The 18,341-nt window shown below is 54.8% G+C and overlaps 1 protein-coding gene across 1 annotated transcript in view; it reads left to right on the top strand.

Moving 5' to 3' along the window:
- Positions 1 to 6,181: 6,181 nt before the first annotated feature.
- Positions 6,182 to 18,341, top strand: part of ADGRA2 (adhesion G protein-coupled receptor A2) — a 35,247-nt gene continuing 23,087 nt past the window's right edge. The window contains exon 1 of the mRNA XM_042934894.1: positions 6,182 to 6,542. Coding sequence (XP_042790828.1) covers positions 6,280 to 6,542 — 263 coding nt within the window. The 5' untranslated portion in view covers positions 6,182 to 6,279. The remainder of the gene's footprint in view (positions 6,543 to 18,341) is intronic.

Genomic DNA, 18,341 nt, shown 5'->3' with positions numbered 1-18,341 from the left:
ACTTTCTTTGGGTTTGCTGCTGTATCTTCAGTGCCAGAAACAATATCTGGCATACAGTAGCCACTCCATACGTGTTGCTTAAATAAATGACTAAGACTTCTGTCACGCTTTGTCGAACGAATGAAATAAATGTCTCTTCTGTCTGTTGGGCACGAAAACAGGCTGGAAATCCTAGAAATGAAAGAATTCCCTCTGCTGGGGCCCTCCATTCTAATGGAAGAGTCAAATATGTAAACGGTGAACTGTAAGAGAGGACAGAACTGAGTAGGTACCGTTTAGAAATGCAATTCAACTGAATAAATGTGTTCAATGACTCATGAACAGGGCAGCACCCCATCCAGCAAGCAGACGGGGGCTCCTCAAAGCTGCACAAAATTGAAGGGGCTTATCGGCAGAAGGGAGTGGGAAAAGGAAGTTTCTAGCGAAGCCTGGAGGTCTCCTTCCTTTGGGAAAAAGCTGGGGTCTTTCACACAGGTTACCTCACTAGCGCTGACAAGGTTATGCCAGATTGACTGGTCAAAGGTCAGATTCCTGAGAGGCCTGAAACAGAAATCAGGCTGGGTATTAAGTCTTGGTTTGCTGATGTGGGGCTTAGCACAAGTGACTCCATCGTGGCTCTGGTGTTTCTTTTTCAACACGACCAGTTAGGAAAACAGCAGGAAGCCCCAGGGAAGGAGGATAGCTAACATTTACTGAGCACTTGGGGGTGCCAGGCTGGGTGTTCTCTGACATCCATCGACTCTCCGGTCGCAGAAACAGTGCAAACCCCACAGGGTGAGGGCTCAGTCTCCCCACTTCAGATGTCAGTTGGGAGTCTTGGGCTGCCCATACTTCCGACTGACTGGCTGTAAATCGGAGCTTCCCATGACCTCTTGTTCAGTTTCGGTAACTTGCTGGGATGGCTCACAGGACTCGGGGAGACACTTTACTTACCTTTGCTGGCTTATTTTTAAGGATGCAACTCGGGAACAGCCAAATGGAAGAGATGCATAGGACAAGGTACGGGGAGAGGAGGCGAAGTTCCCTTGTCCTCCCCAGATGTGTAGCCCTCCCAGCACCTTGCTGTGTTCACCAATCTGGAAGCATGAATCTCATTGTTGGCGTTTTTTTTTTAAGTTTATTTATTTATTTTGAGACAGAGAGAGAGTGCCAGTGGGAAAAGGATGGAGGGAGAGAAAGAGACAGAGAATCCCAAGCAGGCTCTGGGCCACCAGCACAGAGCCTGATGTGGGGCTTGAACTCATGAACTGTGAGATCATGACCTGAGCTGAGGTCAGACCCCTTAACTGACTGAGCCACCCAGGCGCCCCTCATTGTTGGAGTCTTTATAGACCTCAATCTCCAGCACCCCTACCCCTTTCCCAGAGGCAGAGGCCGGTGGCACTGAAATTTCCAACCCTCTAACCACTAGTTCTCTCCGGTGACAGGCCCCATCTCCCATCAGGAGGCTACCTCAGATTTCCACCTTCAGTCAGCATTAGCAGAAACTCAGGTGTGATCCAAGAGGCTCCTTATGAATAAGGAAAGACACTCCTATCCCTGAGGAAATGCCGAGGGTTTCAGGGGCTCTGGGTCAGAAGCCAGGACGAAGTATATTTTTGGATTATACCACACGGGCATCATTTATACACAACTGACATCATCATTACAATGATGAGGGGGACACTATTTTTTATCCCCCATTTCGCAGATGGGAAAACTGAGGCCTAGGTAAATTAAGTGATTTGCCCAAAGTCACATGAGCCATAAAACAGAGAGCCAGGATTTGAATCCAGCTGCAGAGTCCATGATCTTAGCCACTGTTCTCAAAATGCAGGAGCCAGTCCATCATCTGAGAGAAGGCGAGTAGATTTTACTTTAAAGGGTGAGTCCAATCTGAATAGAGACAGAGATCATGACCACTTCCTGCGGGAGTACCGAAATCATACACAGGTCCCTAACGTGCAGTAACATCTGATCACCAATGGGAAGCCCTTGCAGGCCCAAGTATTTATCTGGGTGGCTTCTCCCAAGTCTTATCCATTCCTTCTGGTTGGGGCACGAGCATTTCCGTCTCACAAATACTCAGTGTGAATGTTCCATCAGGACAGGCAGCTCAGCCCAGTCCCCAGAGGAAGGTACAGGACAGGGAAGAGGGACAGAGAGCCCAGAGGACTGCCTGGCACAGCCCTCCTGGGAGGGAGGTGGGAGAATGGGGGTGTCACGGGCTCTGTGCCTTCATTGCATCTGTCTAAGCTGGTGGAGCCCTGGAGAAACGTGACATATCGACCCAATTATGGGCCATTATCTCATGTACTGTCGTCCTGGGTCTGTGTTGGGATCCTGCCGCTGAAAGGCCACAAGGCACAGAGGGAGTTAGAAAACCTAAGAATTCAAAGGTGAACATCCAGGAGGGGGTCCCCACACAATAGAGGTGAGGACAGAGTAGCACATGGAGCTGGGAACCCTAGCTCCTGCCGGCTCAGAGTCTACACGTGTTACGGTCTTTATTCACCTGTAACTCTCTTCTAGCTGAGCAGGGAGACCGCTTTGGACAGTTTCTGCCTTCCCTGACTCTGTCAGAATAGGAGTCCTGGGTCCACTACCAGCTATGGTGTGGGAGTGGACATCTACAGAGGTTCAGCTCTGAAAGGGCCAGGGAATCAAAACGAGAAAACCTCTTGATGATAAATTTCATATTAAAAAAAAAAAAAAGAAAAGAAAGCAGAATTGAAAAAAAATGAGAAAAACTCACGGGAAGTAAAATGTGGGGGGAACTATTGAGAGCCCTTCTCCTCTCCAAAAATTATAGATCATGGTGGTTTAAAATTTGGACTCTGGAGCCCAGAGTGCCTGGGTTCAAACCCTATTTCTATCACTTACTAGCTTGTATCCTTTGGACTATTAAGGTGCCTCTTCACGCCTCAGTTCTCTGCTAAAACATCCTCACCGTGTTGGGAGGCCTAAAGGAGCTAATTCTTGTAAAATGTAGTCAACAAGCAGGGCACCTGGGTGGCTCAGTCAGTTAAGCGTCTGACTGCGGCTCAGGTCACGATCTCACAGCTTGCGAGTTCGAGTCCCACATTGGGCTCTGTGCTGACAGCTCAGAGACTGGAGCCTACTTTGGATTCTGTGTCCCCCCTCTCACTCTCTCTGCCCTCCCCTGCTCACACTGTTTCTGTCTCTCTCTCTCTCAAAAAAAAAAAAATAAACATTAAAGAAAATTTTTTTTAAATGTAGTCAACAAGTGCCTGGCACATAATAAGCACTCAGGAGATGTTAGGTGTCCTTCTGTGCAGGTCCCCTTGTGGTGGCTCTGGTCTGCTCCAGTCTCTGATGGAGGGGACACTGACCGTCACCCCATCTTCCACTCACTGCTGCTCCAAATGGAGGGGCTGGTCTCCCGTGGGGTGACCCATGTCAAGAGGCCCCAGCTACCCCTTGACAAGGAGGACTGGATCAGCATCGAAGCTGGGGGCACAGAGAGGTTGGCTAGCAGCTAGAACCTAGCAAAGGCAAACTTCTTTTGAGAGCGACAGAGGAGATGTGAGCCCCAGACCCTTAGGGAATAATTATGGTTTAGTAGAGTCAGGTGGAGTCAGTCTCCCCTAAATGGGACTAAAACTTTTGGTAAGCTCCCTCTCTCTCTTGCTTCGGTAGGATCAATTCAGCCTCCTCTCTATTATCATGGTACCTTATCCCTATCCCATTGAAGAGTTCATCACACCATCCGGGTGTATTGAATTGGCCAAACTCCCTAGCCAGACTTCTGGAGATTGGGACTAAGTGTGAGTTCTCCCTCTGTCCCAAACAAACTTTGAAACAAAAAGATTTTCATGTAGGCCACTCATTCATCCCACCCTGCACCTCTGAGAACAGCTAAACCAGGAAGCATCCTGTGGGAAAAGCTTTGAGCGGTTCAGAGGAAAGAGCACCTGAAAAGCAGTCAGAGGGTAACTTCCCAGGCCTGGCCGTTTACTGCTCGTGACTCAGTTTCCTCATCCACACTTGTAAAATGGGAAAGTGACTCCTGCCCCCATTCACCTCCTCTGGGCGGGTATGGAAGTCAAACGTGATGCCAAGCAGGACAGGACAGCATTTTATAAATGTCCCCGTGAGGCACCTTGGTCCCACCTGTGGGGAAGCTCTGCCTCATTAAATGTCATGTGGCCTCTATACAGCCTCAGAGAGTTCATGTCACAGTGCAACTCCCGTCCAGACTTCTGACTGTCTTCGTTTAGCAAAAGGAATTGACAAAAGAAGCTGTGTGACCCAGGCCAGAGCCCTCTCCTCCTCCTCTCTGAGAAGTTTTCCTTGCCTGGGAGCAGGAGAGTTGAATGGCAGACCGTGCCTGTGGCCGTGGCTCTATCTCGACCCTTCCAAAGGAATGCGGTCTCAGCCTGCCTGCCGCCCCGCGGAGGGCTCCTGCTGGGGAGTCGGTGCCCCTTCTCTCTTACTCCATTTGCAATCACTATTTATTTATCTTTGGAAGTTGAAGGAACCAGAGCCTGCGGCCTGGAGAGACTGGTGGAGCCAGAGAGGGAAAGTGAAGAAGCCAGTGTCTGGGCCCAGTGTCTGCCACTGGGGGCCAGGAAGAGAAGGCGCTTCCCCGCAGAGAGAGGTGGGAGACTGGATGAAAGGCCACAGTGCTGGAAAAGGTGCCACACACACCAACAAGGCCAAGAGCACAGAAGGAAGGCGGCAGATGGCGACCTTCTTAGGTGACACAGTAAAAGATGAGGAACAGGACTCCTGCCCATGGATCCCCCAACCCAGGCAGCCTGCTCCTCAGCAGCAAAGGGTCTATTAAGTGGCAGGTACGGCCACTTTGTGGAGAAACTGAGGGAGCAGACACACTGGACCACACTTCCCTTTTCCTCCGATCCCAGCCCCATTCCCAGCTTGCATTACAGCGCATCTAAGACCCTTGGTCAAACTTTCATTTCCATCCCCAGTTGTCAAGGTCAGACGCTACCCAAAGCCCCCAGCCCTCTGCCTATGGAAACTGAGTGCCCCTCTCTCACTCACTCATTCAAATGCCACAGCTGACATTCATAAACTAGGGGGCAGGCAGAGCCCCATTTTGACCCCAGAGACTAGAGATACTCCAGGATATTAGAGGCTGTGTTCAAAGTCAAATAGAGCTGTCTAGAATGAGGCTCTCCTGACTCACAGTGCAGTGCTCTTTCCACACCCTGGTAGGTTCCCTGCTGTTTCTCTTCCCATTTCCCTCATTCCCACTGCCTCCCAAACACACACGCGTGCCCCCACCCCACACGCACACGCACACACACATAAGAGGCCAGATCTAGCCTGTTGCCTTGGCCTTTGACCCCTCCTTGGCTGAGTGACAAGCACCCCCCGCTGCGTGAGGTCACCGGCGTCAGAGGAGGGTCTGAGACTCCTAGGTCTGTGGGAGGGAGAGCCGGCTTCCAGACTAGCCCATCAGGTCAGGAGCCAAGCGAAGCTGAGTCTCAGCGACCCCAGGACGGTGAACGAAGTTCAATCACAATCCCAAACAGGCAGCACCAGGTATCTCCGGCCAAACCCGCAGGGCAATGAAAGACCCAGAACACGGGGGCGCGGGCTGGATGAGCTTGAGCCAGGGAGGGTTTTGTGGAAAGTGATGGTGGTTGACTCTGAGGTCCGAGATGGGGTGTGGAGAGGAAGAGTCCCGGCCCGGAGAAGAGGGGCGGGACGGAGAAAGTCTAGGTTCAGGGCGGGCTCGCGGGACAAACGGGGCCTCAGGCCGCCCGGCCCGCTCTCGCTCCCAGGAGGGCAGCGGCCTGGCTGCGTGTCGGGAGGCGCTAGGGCCTCGCGGACGGGAGAGCCGGCGAGGGGAGGGCGCCCTCCACGGAGGGCGGGCGGGGGCCGGCGGCGGCGGGAGCGGCGCCGCGCAGGAGCTGCCTCCATCCATGGCACGGAGAGGCAGCGGCGGCGGCGGCAGCAGGAGCCCGGCGCGATCCGCTAGGTCCCGGCCCGGCAAGAAGGGAGCAGGCGTCGCGGAGCGGTCCGGCCTCAGCCGGCCCGGGAGCACGGCGCAGAGCCTCGGGCCGCGCCGCCGGGGGCCGCCTGCGCCGCGCTGACAGCCGCGCCCGCGTCCTCCCCGCCGGGGCGCTCGCCGGACATGCCCCCGGGGCGCGGCGGCGGGGACCCCGGGGCTTGCCTCCGCCCAGGGCCCCCCGCCCCGCCCTCGGACGCCCCGGGCCCCCGCTGAGCACGCCTCCCGCAAGCCCGGGTCCCTGTGGCCGGCGCGCAGACGGGCCCCAGCGCTGTGGGTCCCCGCGGGGCGATGGGCTGATGGGCGCCGCGGGACGCAGGATGCGGGGGGCGCCAGCGCGCCTGCTGCTGCCACTGCTGCCGTGGCTACTGCTCCTGGCTCCCGAGACCCGGGGCGCGCCCGGCTGCCCCGTGCCCATCCGCAGCTGCAAATGCTCGGGGGAGCGGCCCAAGGGGCTAAGCGGCGGCGCCCCCAACCCGGCGCGCAGGAGGGTGGTGTGCGGCGGCGGGGACCTCCCGGAGCCTCCGGAGCCCGGCCTTCTGCCTAACGGCACCGTTACCCTGTGAGTACCCTACTCGGCCGGCCCGAGCGCCGACGAGGGCGAGAAGGAAGACAGGACGGGAGGGGCGGGAAGAGGGGGACGGGACGTTGCCGCCGCTTCAGAGACTTTAGGACAGGCCTGCGTCCAGGCTCCGTGAAGGGAGGCTTGGAGAAGTACGGGAAGGATTAGGGCTCCGGGGTGTGGAAGGAGGAGGGGACTTCGGGGGCGGCTGCGCCCCAGAGAGAGGGACAGCGGGCGCCCACTCACCTGCACAGGTGAGGGGAATGCGCCCTGGCGGGATGCCCACGCCCCTCGACTTTCCAGTCTGGGCTGGTGTTGCAGACTTCGGGGACCTGAGGTGGGTGGGCTGGGGGAAGAAGGCTCAGGAAAGATCGACCCGCGGCCCAAAAGGTGGCTGTGGTCGTCACCTCGGAGGACGCGTCCTCGGCCGGGCTGGAGGAATCTCCCGGGTTCACCCCGCGGGCCTGGCTCCTCCAGTGGGGGGCGCCGCACCCGCCCCACGAGCCTGCCAGCCCCGCTTCCAGACTGTCTCCGCGGGACAGGCGGGAGGGAGGGCTCGGCAAATCTGTCCTTGGGATTGCGGCGCTTCTGGCCTGGATGAGACCCCGGCGTCCCGGTCGCCCTCTGGCCCCTCTCCCTCCGCGCGCGTCGGTGAAGTGAGCTGTGCGCCGGGTCCTGCATCCCGCCCTCTCCTTTACCTCCCCTGGGTACAACACGACCTTTGGCTGTTAATCGATTGACTTCTTCGCTCCAAGACTGCGAAGAAAGAAACCTGGCTGAGGGGGAGGCGGCTGCCTCCCAGCCTCCTTCCGTCATCCTGTTTCCTTTCTCAGCCGGGGCCCTCCCGAGCTCTCACTTTGCTGGCTACGAGCGCGGCTCGAACCACCACCCGCCCCCAAGCCTCCTTGATGGGGGCCTGAAGCCCCCACAACCGCAGGAGAATTAGCGACCCCGACCCGCGGCAGCGATTTCCTGCCCTGACCACGTGCTCCCAGCTCCACGCACGCCGTGGAGTGGAGGGTCCGGCCCTAGCCGCGGCCCATGCCTTTCCTGTCCCGGACCTAACCTGCATGCGCTTCCCCTTTCCTGGCTTCCTGACCCCAGTGGCAACCGTCCCCCGCCGCCCCTTGCCCAGAGTTGGGGCTGGCTCACAGTCTATCCTGATTGTGTCCAGAACAATACAGTAATGCCTCTGGTTGGGTGAGTTCAGAGGCTGCCGGCTTCCTGACAGGACACGACTGGTCAGCCTCTGACGTTGGCCGCCTGGCCTGCATTTTCCCCAGCTGGGGTGTGTGTGTGTGTGTGCGCGCGCGCGTGCGCGGGCGTGTATGTGTGTGCATTGGGGGGAGTGGAGGCAATGTGTCCGCCGGCTCCCACGTCTCAGCAGCAGCCCTGGGATGTGGCCGTGGCCTGGGAAGGCAGCTGTGGCTGCTCTTTCCTGGTCTCTTTGATTGTCCAGTGGTGTTGAAGGGTCCAGACAGGCCTGGGCATTCCCCGGCCCACTCAGTTCTGGAGGAGAAAAATGCTTGCTGTGTGGAATGGTTGGGCGGGAGTCTGTGTGAGTCCCCGCTGAGCAATGATAACTCAGTTCAAGAGAGGACTCTGTGTGTCTGTGCGTCTGTGCACTGGCTCTTGTGGCTGTGCTCACACACATATGGGGGACACCGTCGCTCTGTATGTCTGCTTGTTGGGATTAGGGAATCCTAACATACTGAAGGCAGAAAAAAGGGGGGGAAACATTAAAAGGTGGTTTTGCAGTACATCTTAGAATGATTTGGTAACTAATGCTTTCCAGCCATAGCTAATTCCCACCGACGCCACTGCAAGGAGTGAGTGAGTGGGCACAGCCAACTCTTGGTGAGAATATATTGTGACAGGGCAGCAGCAAACGTGACTGCTAGCTCACCTTCCCATCGCAAACCATTCCCAGAGGAAGGGCCTCTTCTTTGTCCCAGGCCACTGACCTGGCTGGCTTAAGATACCTTCCATAGGAACAGCCCCTGAGCCTGGCTGGACATCCCCACAGTGATGGCAGGGCAGGCCCTAGAAGCCCCTGAGAGCCCACTGGCCCATCAGCCTAGAGTGCGACTGAATCCCAGCCATGGACATATTTCTTAGGCTCTCCCTCCAGGCCCCACATAATCCTGATCCTGGTTGCTGGGCAGGGATTCTCTTCTCAGGGTTCAGCCATACCCATCCCTTCCCAGCATGCCTCTTGAGGGAAGAAGAGAGACAGGGCTGGGAAGGGGCTTCAGCCTGGCAGCAAAGCATGATGCTAAGAGCTTGGAAAACTTCTCCACACCCTCCCGAACTCCTCCTCCTTACTTTTTTTGTTTCCTTTCACCTTTTTGCCTGTCACCTGGTACAAACAATAGGACTTAGGCTGATGTTTGTTGTTTTTTGGTTTTGGTTTTGTTTTTTTTTTTTAATGCATCATGGCTTTACCTCCCTCCTCCCCTGTTTCCCTCCAGAATGGGCCACCAGGTTCCAGTCCCCCTCACACCCCACCCTGCTCAAGGGGACCCGGGACTCCCCCTTGGGAAACCTGGTAGACACCAGTGCTGGGATTACTCAGGCAAAGAAAGCGCTAGATCAGGTGCCTGTGTGCAAGGAGCCTCCCGTCTCTGCTCAGAGAGAGCTTGCAGGCAGTTCTGAGGCAATTCCATGAACAGCCCTATTTACCTCACTGAAAACCCTTCCACCTCCACCCCTATTATCTTAACTTCTGCCTTCTGTTTTTCTAGACCGTGTGCCCCCTCTCCCCACCCTTTGCTCTTTTCCCTTCTAATGGATTTTCATGCACAGTTTTCCAGGAAAGCAGAACTCTTGGCTCCCTTCCTGATCCATCGGTCCCACCCCTCAGCTCAGTCCACAGGACAGCCATGGGCACCGAGGCTCCTGTCCGGAGCAGGAGCCTTTATGGCTCTCCCCCAAGGGGGAAGGTCTCATGGGGGGTGTGGTGGGTGACTTGTTTTGGGGAGAGCCTGGGAGAGAGATGAGGAGCCCTGTGAACCCCCCACCCATTCCTGGGCAGCAGCTGATGGGCCTGCCCTCTGCTTGGCAGCTCTGGGAGTGAGAGGGAGGGGGAAGGGGTAATAAGGAATTCTAGGAAAGGACTGATAACAGATAACTCCAGAAGGAAATCTCCTGCGAGGACCTTGCAGGACATCTGAGCAGCCCCTCAGAGGATTCCAGCCACCACATAAATTCCTAGACCGTCTGCACTGAAAAGGCCCTTGCAGATCAGCAAATCCAGCCCTGCATCTCCCATCTTACAGGCTGAGCAAACTGAGGCCAGGATTAGCTGGTTGGGCTGCTTTCCATTCCTCTCAGGTGAGGGACTCAGTGCTCACCTGGCTGGATTTGGGACCCAGCGGACACAAAAGCTGCTTTCAAAAACCCAGTTCCTTCCCAGCAGAACCTTGGCCCTTTTGACCTGGGAACATTCCAAGGCTGGGTGCGGAGGGGGCAGGCGCGGTACTGGTCACTCCGGACTCTCCCAGAACCCACACACCCCCTCCGCACCGCCACCCGAGCCTCGCCTCCCGTTTCTGGGGCAGGGGGCGGCCCACCACGTCAAAAACCCGCATGGAAGAGAAGGGGCATTTGCCATTCAGACGCACCTAATGGTGGCTGGGTCCTTTTGCTGTGGGTTTGGTGGTCTTTAGGAGCAGCATGGGGGAAGGGGAGGCCCCTTCACAGCCCTTGCGCTTGCTCCAGTCTCAGGAAAGTGGTTCTCGAACACAGATCTCCCTCTGAAGCCCCAGCTCTGGACGGGGCCCTCCCCCCAGTGCCCCTCACCCCAGCCACCAAGATCCAGTTGGGGGAGTTTGGGGCAAAGTGTGCCAACGGCCAGTGCGCAGAGCCTGAAGGGAGTGGAAAGATGTTGGCTGGAGGGGCGGGCCCTCGCCAGCTTCCCCACCCCCTTCTCTTCCACCCTCTTTCCCCCATATGGTTCTCATAAGGTCTGGGCTCAGAGACAGCAGCCAGAGGAAGTGGCTGTGTACAGAGAGCTTTTGTGAGGGAGAGGAGGGGGAGGGGGAGAGAGCAGAGAGAAAGAAGGAAAGAAAAGAGGGAAGAGGCTGGGGGCCGAAGGTGGGAGGAGGCTACAAGACTCCCAACACACTACCTTCCCCTCCTGATGCAGGGTCTCAGCTGCACCAAGCCCGTGTGGGCTTCTGACCCCGCCTGTGTGAAATCAGGGGCCCAGAAGAAATCCAAGTTGCCCCCTGACTTTCCAACTACCTGCCCGGAGAAGCTGGAGGCAGCCAGCCCCTCCCTGGGGATCTTGGGGACTCTTGCTCTTAGGGCTCTTAGGGCTCTTGCTCTTAGGGTCCCTGCTCACATCTCAGGGCAAGCACTGGGCGGAGACCAGAGCCCTCTGGGGTTTACTGGTTGAGTCCTCATTGCGCCAATGAGACTGGAGAGGCCACCGCACTGAGCTCCAAAGACAACCCCTATAATTCAGCATCCCAGTGGTTCCAGGACCCAGAACGGGTAATTTGGCCTGAACTACTCAGAACATGTGCATGAACCCAGCTACTCCTGATCCCCAAGGAGGTCCCTTCCTGCTGACTACCATGGATCATCCTTCTGTGCTGGGGGATGGGGTGGTGGGCAATCCCCAGTCCTGGGGGTGAGTCTGAGAATTTCCCCCAAGGGCACAGGCAAACCAGTGTAATTTGAACCTGACCATAAATTGACCCTGAAATTGGGGGTCATGTTTTTAAAGGGAGAGAGTTTCCAAGTTTATGCCACATGAGAATCACTGGGATAAGAACCCTTTCTTGAGGGAGAAAAAGTTCCAGCCACCTCTGAGCTGATCCTTCCATTTAGTGGGCTCTCCTCACCGAAGCCCAGAGAGGGGAGGTGAGTTCCCCAAAGCCACACAGCCTGAACCAGTACGCCTCACTCCCTCTAAGGTATAGACCCCCCCCCCCCCCCACTACTCCCTGGGATCAGACAGAGAGCAGGGGAGAAGAGGGGAGGGAAATGGCCCTGGGCTGAGGAACTAGAAGGCAAGTCCGGTAACTGCTAGGAAGGGGCTGCTTGGAGGGGCTGTTTATTTTCATTCCCCCAGCCCAGCCGCTCTGTTCTATTTAGAGCTCAGACACTGACAGGACAAAGCTGCCTCCTCCCCTTCCTCCCTCCTCTGGCGGGCCCCCATCCTTCCCAAACTCCAGAACATTCCTTTGCTTTTAGGACTGGTGATGGGGGTGGGGGGAGCAGAGAAACTGTGGAGTGTAGCAAAGTCAGGCAACCTCCCAGGACCCAGCTTCTCCAGCCCTTTGAGTGGGGAGAGGCGGGATGGAGGAGCAAAGGGGTGTGCAAGATGGATGGGGCCAGGTGAGGGGCAGGGGAACCAATCTGTCACAGAGGAGCAGGGAACGGGGTGGAGAGAAGCCTGAGGAGGGAGTTACAGCCTGACCATGAGGGGCCAGACATCTCCCAGCTGGAAAGAGAAGGAAGGTCCGAGAGCTGCACCCCCACCCACCCACCCAGGGCTCTTTGCCTGCTGGGAACCGTGTGGTGAGGCAGAAACTTCAGACTTCAGGCTCTAGGAGACACAGTATTCAGGATGGGAAAAACCATCAAATATAATGAGTGGGAGTCTTCTGTCCAAACCCTTCTTTTACTGAGAAGAAACCCCCAGAGAGGGGCTGACCTGCCCAAGATGACACAGCTCGGAGCCAGACCCAGGGTTCCTGCTCTCAGCCTCTTCCCATAGTGACAAATCAGAGACCGCATACCCCCCGGGGACAGGGCAGAGGAGATAATACTAATCCACTTCCTCCAAACGGACACATGAGCCAGGGTTAAGGGGTAGATAATAGCCTAGCAAATACCTGTGTGCTTAGGGGACCTCTGTACAGAATCACTGCAGAGTATTTGAAATCAGATGGACCCAGGGAAAGTGGTGTCTAAAGCATGCTTCCTGGTGTTTCTCTCCCTCGCTTGCACCACGCACAGCTTCAGGACGATGCCACCCCTGTGGGGGTGGGTGATGTCTCAGGAGGGCTATACTGTGGAGCCAGCTTAGCTTGGAGAGGGATGGGAGCTGTCTCCAAGCTGTCAGGAGTGAGCTCTGCCCAGACGGAGCGGTAGGGGGCGGGGCGGGGCGGGGCGGGGGTGGGGGAGGGGAGTGGAGGAAGGAGGAAACCGGGGTTCAGTGTGAACTCTGTCCATCCACCACCCCCACATTCCCTGGAGCTCTGCCTCTCCGGATACCCATCCATTCATTCAGCCACCGCCTGCTGTTGACCAGCCCGGCGCCAGTGCCAGGAGGCGAGAGACCCGGTCTCTGACCTCAGGGGCCTTACAGTCTCATCATGGAGACTGGATACCGGCTCACAAAAGCAGGACAGGATTGGGGCCTCAGGGCTCCCAAGGAAAACTTCAGGGGTAGAAAGATTAAAGGACAAATTTGTACTTGGGTAAAAATGACTGATTTCAGATTGATCCTTTCAGGTTTATTTGTCTTTGAAAAGCATTTGAAAAGAAATCCATTTTCTTCACCCAAAACCATGCCCCCTCCCACCCCTACCCCAGGCTGAGATTTTAGGCCGTTTGAAGAAGCACTTAAGGTGGACTGGGAGTAACTTCCCAGTTTCTTCAAATCCAGGGACACACACACACAAACATTGCATCCTGTCTGACACATGGCCCTCCACCTTTCGTGAATGGAGGATTGTAGACGCAGTGTCTCATTGATGTTTGTAGTGCTATTGTGTTACACGGGGCTGAGCCCACAATGGGCGTTAGTGTAGATTTGAAGAATAAATGAATGAATGCCTAGGTGTGAATGATTATAGCAGACTCGATTCCATGGGCTCAAGCTAGGGTTTTGGGGCCCCCAGACCCCCATCAAGGCACACGGACCACCCAACCACAAAGACCTGTAGCACTTCTTCTCCAGTCAGTCCTCCCCATCTCAGCCCCAATTTCTTGGTCGTGCCTGCTCCCCACCAGGATAGGGTGCCCTTGTACAGAGGGTAGGTTAGAGAAAAGGAGACTAGAAGGCCCCACACATAGGAGCCATTCCAAGACTATCTTCTTTCCCAGCCTTGACCTCAGGCCCTTGCCTGGACAGTTCAGCTTCAAGGCTGAGATCAGAGACCATATCCAGACACAACCCCCTACAGCCCGAGGAAGCAAGTTCCTACCTAGGTCTCCTTCCAGTCAGGCCTCCAGCCAAGGGAGGGGATGGCAGGGAATTTCAGGAACACTGTATGTCTCCTCCAACATGTAAGTCCCCTGCAATCAGGCTGCATGGACATGAAGGGCAGCCCTGAAGAGAAGGTTAAGGAGGGGAAGCCACAGGAGGGCAGCCTTTCGTCTGAGGGTATGTGTCAAGGCAGGGCCTGTGGACCAGAGGCAGTGTCACTTTTAGAGACCCTATTGTCATATCAGGCATACTGAAATGCACCCACGGCCTGCGAGGAACATAACAATCACTGCTAATCGACATAGTAGGACATTTGGTTGTTATTTAGTTAAGGGTTTGTTAATGTCAATTTTGCTTTTTATAGCATTTATATTTCAGAGGCAGTGATTATTTTTTCGTTTTCAGACATCTTTGTGGGCCCTGGAAGTGCTCAGAGGCCTTGGGCACTGTGCCCGCAGAAGGAGCTGGGAGTCTGGTTCCACTTGACCGTTCAGAGTGGCTGTGGGCCTGAGATCCCTCACTGACAGCGTCCCTAAGACACTGCCAAGGTGCCAGCAACAGATGTTGGAGACAGGTCCTCCTGAGCCCTGAGGGCCTTGAGGATGGTCTGAATTCCAGGCTCAGACTCCCTGGAGGGCACAGATTCCCCAAGTGTCCAGACGTGTGGTCCTCACACGGTGGAGGAGGGGGGTATGACATGTATGACTCTTCCTGCATCTGAGAGAACAATTTGGTTCAGGCATGTGTTGGCCCCATGTCCCACGGAGTGGTGCCCACATGACCCCTACGGGGTCATCTCTGATGTTGGGCTGGGATCTGGTGAGTTCCTGTGGCTGCCCAAAGGCCACAGGGCCTCTCTGTAGACGCCAGCCACTCGCTCCCTTGGCCTCCAGCCTCGTTAGCGGTAACTCTGCTTGCTCCTCTTCCCTAAAATAGGACCCTGGCTGGGAGAGAGTTCTGGAATAGACTCAGTATGCCCCCTCTCCTTGGCCAGATTTCAGACCCTAGGGTAAGAGAACAGGGGACTCCAGGGACCGGCCCCCCTTCCTGGGACTATGTGACGATGTCGGAGTGGTAGACGGGGAGGGAGGGAAGAAAAGCTGGAGAGGCCGGGTTGGGTGAGCCAGAGGTCCATGCAGCGGGGCAAGCGTGGTTGGGAAGGAGATCCACCTGGCAGGCTCCCTGTGCTGTTGCAGGGTGAGGGGTTGGGGCAGGCTGAGAAAGTATCTGTCCGGTAGGGGTGGCAGGGTGGTTAAGATGGGCCCAAGCTGGCACTGTGTCTGTGAGGCTGGATGGAACCATGGACCAAGGCTCCCGATCCTTCCCTGCCTGATTGCCGGGGCCGCCTGGCCTGTTTTTGTCCCCTTGAGACAGCCTAGCGTGGTGGGAACATTCTTCTTCCCGTTGGAAGAGGCTGTGCATGTCTTCTTCAACCCCTACTAACTGCCAGCTTCCTACTTGCCCAAGACAACACTAGACCCAAGCACTTTCTGTCCCAAATCACTGCCCTCTCCACCCCACCAGACTCACAAAGGGCACCTCCTGAGAACTGAACCAACAAGCACAGCCGAAGCCATTTTCTGGATAATCTGGATCCAAAGCAAAATTTCCTCAGCCCCATCTAGGTTGTAAAGACCAAAAGATCCAATTCTGGGTATTTGGGGACTTGGATCATACAGATATCTGCCTGAAGTTTGTCCAAGAACTAGAAATATGGCAAGAAGGAGACCCATGCGAGGAGAAGGGTGAACCACTGTTTGCCTGGTGTCCCTGCTTTCATGAATGGCTTATAGAGAGTGGGTATGGGGGAGATCAGGGACATGTTCTCTGCTACAAGAAAAGTATCTCATTTCAAGACAGCGTTTGCACCGGGCTAGTCAAACCGGAAGTGTGGGCTGCAGCTGACCCCCCGCCCCCGCACCTCCCCAGCACAACAGGGGCTGTCTCAGAGAGAGGGGGCCCTGCCAGAGAGGGATAGGACACCAAGAGATGAGTTGGTCCTTTTCTGGGCCATAGGCTCATCCTCACCTGACTCTGGGCTGGTCCCCAATCCTTTGCTCTGCCCCCACACGCCCCCCCCACCCCCCACACAATTTCCTCAGTATCTCTCAAGCAACCCAGACTTCCTCCTGGGGAGGTGCTGGCCACAAGGAAACTGGATAAGGGTTAAGCCACTAGCCACATGTGGTTCCTGAGCACCTGTAAGGTGGCTGGTCTGAATTGAGATATGCTGGAACAGTAGAATACTCGCAGATTCCAAAGTCTGAGTACCAAAAACAGAAAAAAGGAAAACGTCTCATTACTAATTTTGTATATCGATCGCATGTTGAAATGCTAACATTTTAATACTTTGAGTTAAATAAAATATATTATTAGAATTAATTTTTAAACTTAAAAAAAATGTGGCTACTAGAACATTTGAAATTACGTATGCAGCTCACACTATACTTCTATTGACCAGCTCTGGGTTAAAGAATTTGGGGTATGCAAAAGGTGTTCAAAGGTTAAAGGCTGAAGAGTCTGAAGAATGTGGGGTGCACCCCAACGCCACCTTTAGACCTGTCTAGACAGGATTCTCAAATTAGGATCCCAGGTCTTAATCTCAGGGGATTGGGAGTTGGAAGACTTTTTTTTTTTTTTAATTTTCTGTTCAATGATATTTAAACAAAATTCTTTTGCAGATAATTTTGAGATAATTATTAGAAGGTATTTTCATAGTGTAAGATTTTCATTTCCAAAGTCAATATTTCTCAAACTAGAATCCTCAGACATATTCTCAGGAAAGAAGATATTTTTTCCTCCCTTTACCAGGTCTCTGCTCAAGTTTGAGAAATAATGTTCTCGGGCTTCCCCCTTCATGAACAGGCTTGTGATAATTCAGGAGCCCTGTTTCTCTCTCCTACCATACCCTCTCCCTCCTCCTCCCCCTCCCCTGTACCCTCAGCCTTATCAGCATCCCATTCCCCACAAACCCAAGGAGGGGGCAGTCCCTGGGGGACACCCTTGGGGTTGGGGGGGGAGGTTGAAACCTATGCCCTTTCTCCACTATTCTTCCTGACACTTCTAAAAACACCGAGGGGTCCTCTCTCACCTTCTCTGACATTTAATGCAACCTCTAAACCTCAAACTCTGAGCATACGAAGGGAACGAACAAGAGATGAGGCGAGATGGGCTTTGATTTAAAAGTCACACCGTCAAGAGCCCGTCACCATGGAGGGAGCCCCTGCAGCCCCACCAGGGCCTAAATGAGACCATTAGAGACCCTAAGAACTGACAAGATTATTTATGATTTATAACCACCATGTGTAATGCGATTTAAAATCATCCTAATCAATCAGGGGCACCTGGGTGGCTCAGTTGGTTAAGTGTCTGACTCTTGGTTTCAGCTCTGGTCATGATCTCTTGGTTTCTGCGTTCAAGCCCCACATCAGGTTCTATGCTGACAGTGCGGAGCCTGCTTGGGATTCTCTCTCTCCCTCTCTCTCTGCCCCTCCCCTGCTCACTCTCTCTCTCTCTCAAAATAAATAAGTAAACTTTTTAAAGTTTTAAAATCATCCTAATCCATAAAATGAGAATAAAGGGGTCAATGTGAGTTCTAATTATTCATATAATGACAACTGTGATGTACTTTTTGAAATGTCAAGGGTGTGTGTGTGTGTGTGTGTGTGAGCCCTTTGGAAACCCAGCATCCCCTCCCCCGCAACGCTTTCACACAGTCACTATTCAGGCCCTGCTAGGAAGTGTCACTGTTGAAAGGACCCTTAGTTGGGGACCAGAAGGGTGGGAGGGGTCTATCTGGAGAGCAGGGAAGGGAGGGAGCCCCCTTCCACTGTAGCCTCCATCCTGGCCGTTGTCTGTCCTCCATGAGCCTCTTGAAGGTGGAGTATTGGAATGTCAGCTGTCTGGGGCCATCTCACACCTGTCTTGATATATTCACCTACCCACTTCCAGTAAGCTTGTGGGCAGAACTCTTGACAGCTGCTAGCATGCCTTGTCCCCACCCCCGTCCCCCAAGATCTCTTTTACTGTCCATCCCAGAGGCTGCCCACTCGAGAGAAGATTCCAGACCTACAACTCTGGCCTTTCCATGTCCACCAATAGGAGCAAAGAAGTGAAACCCTTTGTTTCAGCCCAGAGCAGGCAAGAGTTTGGGCTGAGAGGCTCATTAAAGCGTTTTAATAAGCAATTAACTCAAAGGATGAGCCCTTTGGCTGGTCTGGAACTTCCTCCTCCCAGGGAGGGAGTCTGGCAGAGAAAGGCTAAGTGGGTGGGCAGAGTGGGTTTAGTCAGTAGCTTGGGGCCCCTCTCCTCCCCCTCTAAATACAAATAAATAAACAGAACTCAGAGTGGGCAGAGGCAAAGGCCAAGGCCCGGGCTTCCACCAGGCACAGGGCTCTATCGGTTTTCTGTCGAGGCCGAAGCCAGGCTTAGGGAGGCAAGGGTACGCAGTCCCTCTGAACTGGGGGCCTTCGAGGGCTGGGAACAGTCCCCTCCTGTGAAGTCCTCGGCTCACAGAGTGTTGCCCAATGATGGGCAGCTCCTCCCACCTGCCTCCATACCTACTGGACCTCCTGTTCCACCTGCCAGAGCCCTGACCCAATTCAGACCATTCCCCTTACCACTCTCCTCGGGGT

Source organism: Panthera leo, chromosome B1 (genome assembly GCF_018350215.1).
Source record: "Panthera leo isolate Ple1 chromosome B1, P.leo_Ple1_pat1.1, whole genome shotgun sequence".
Classification (NCBI taxonomy): domain Eukaryota; kingdom Metazoa; phylum Chordata; class Mammalia; order Carnivora; family Felidae; genus Panthera; species Panthera leo.
The sequence above is the reverse complement of the archived record's forward strand: the minus strand, read 5'-3'. Positions and strand labels throughout refer to the sequence as shown.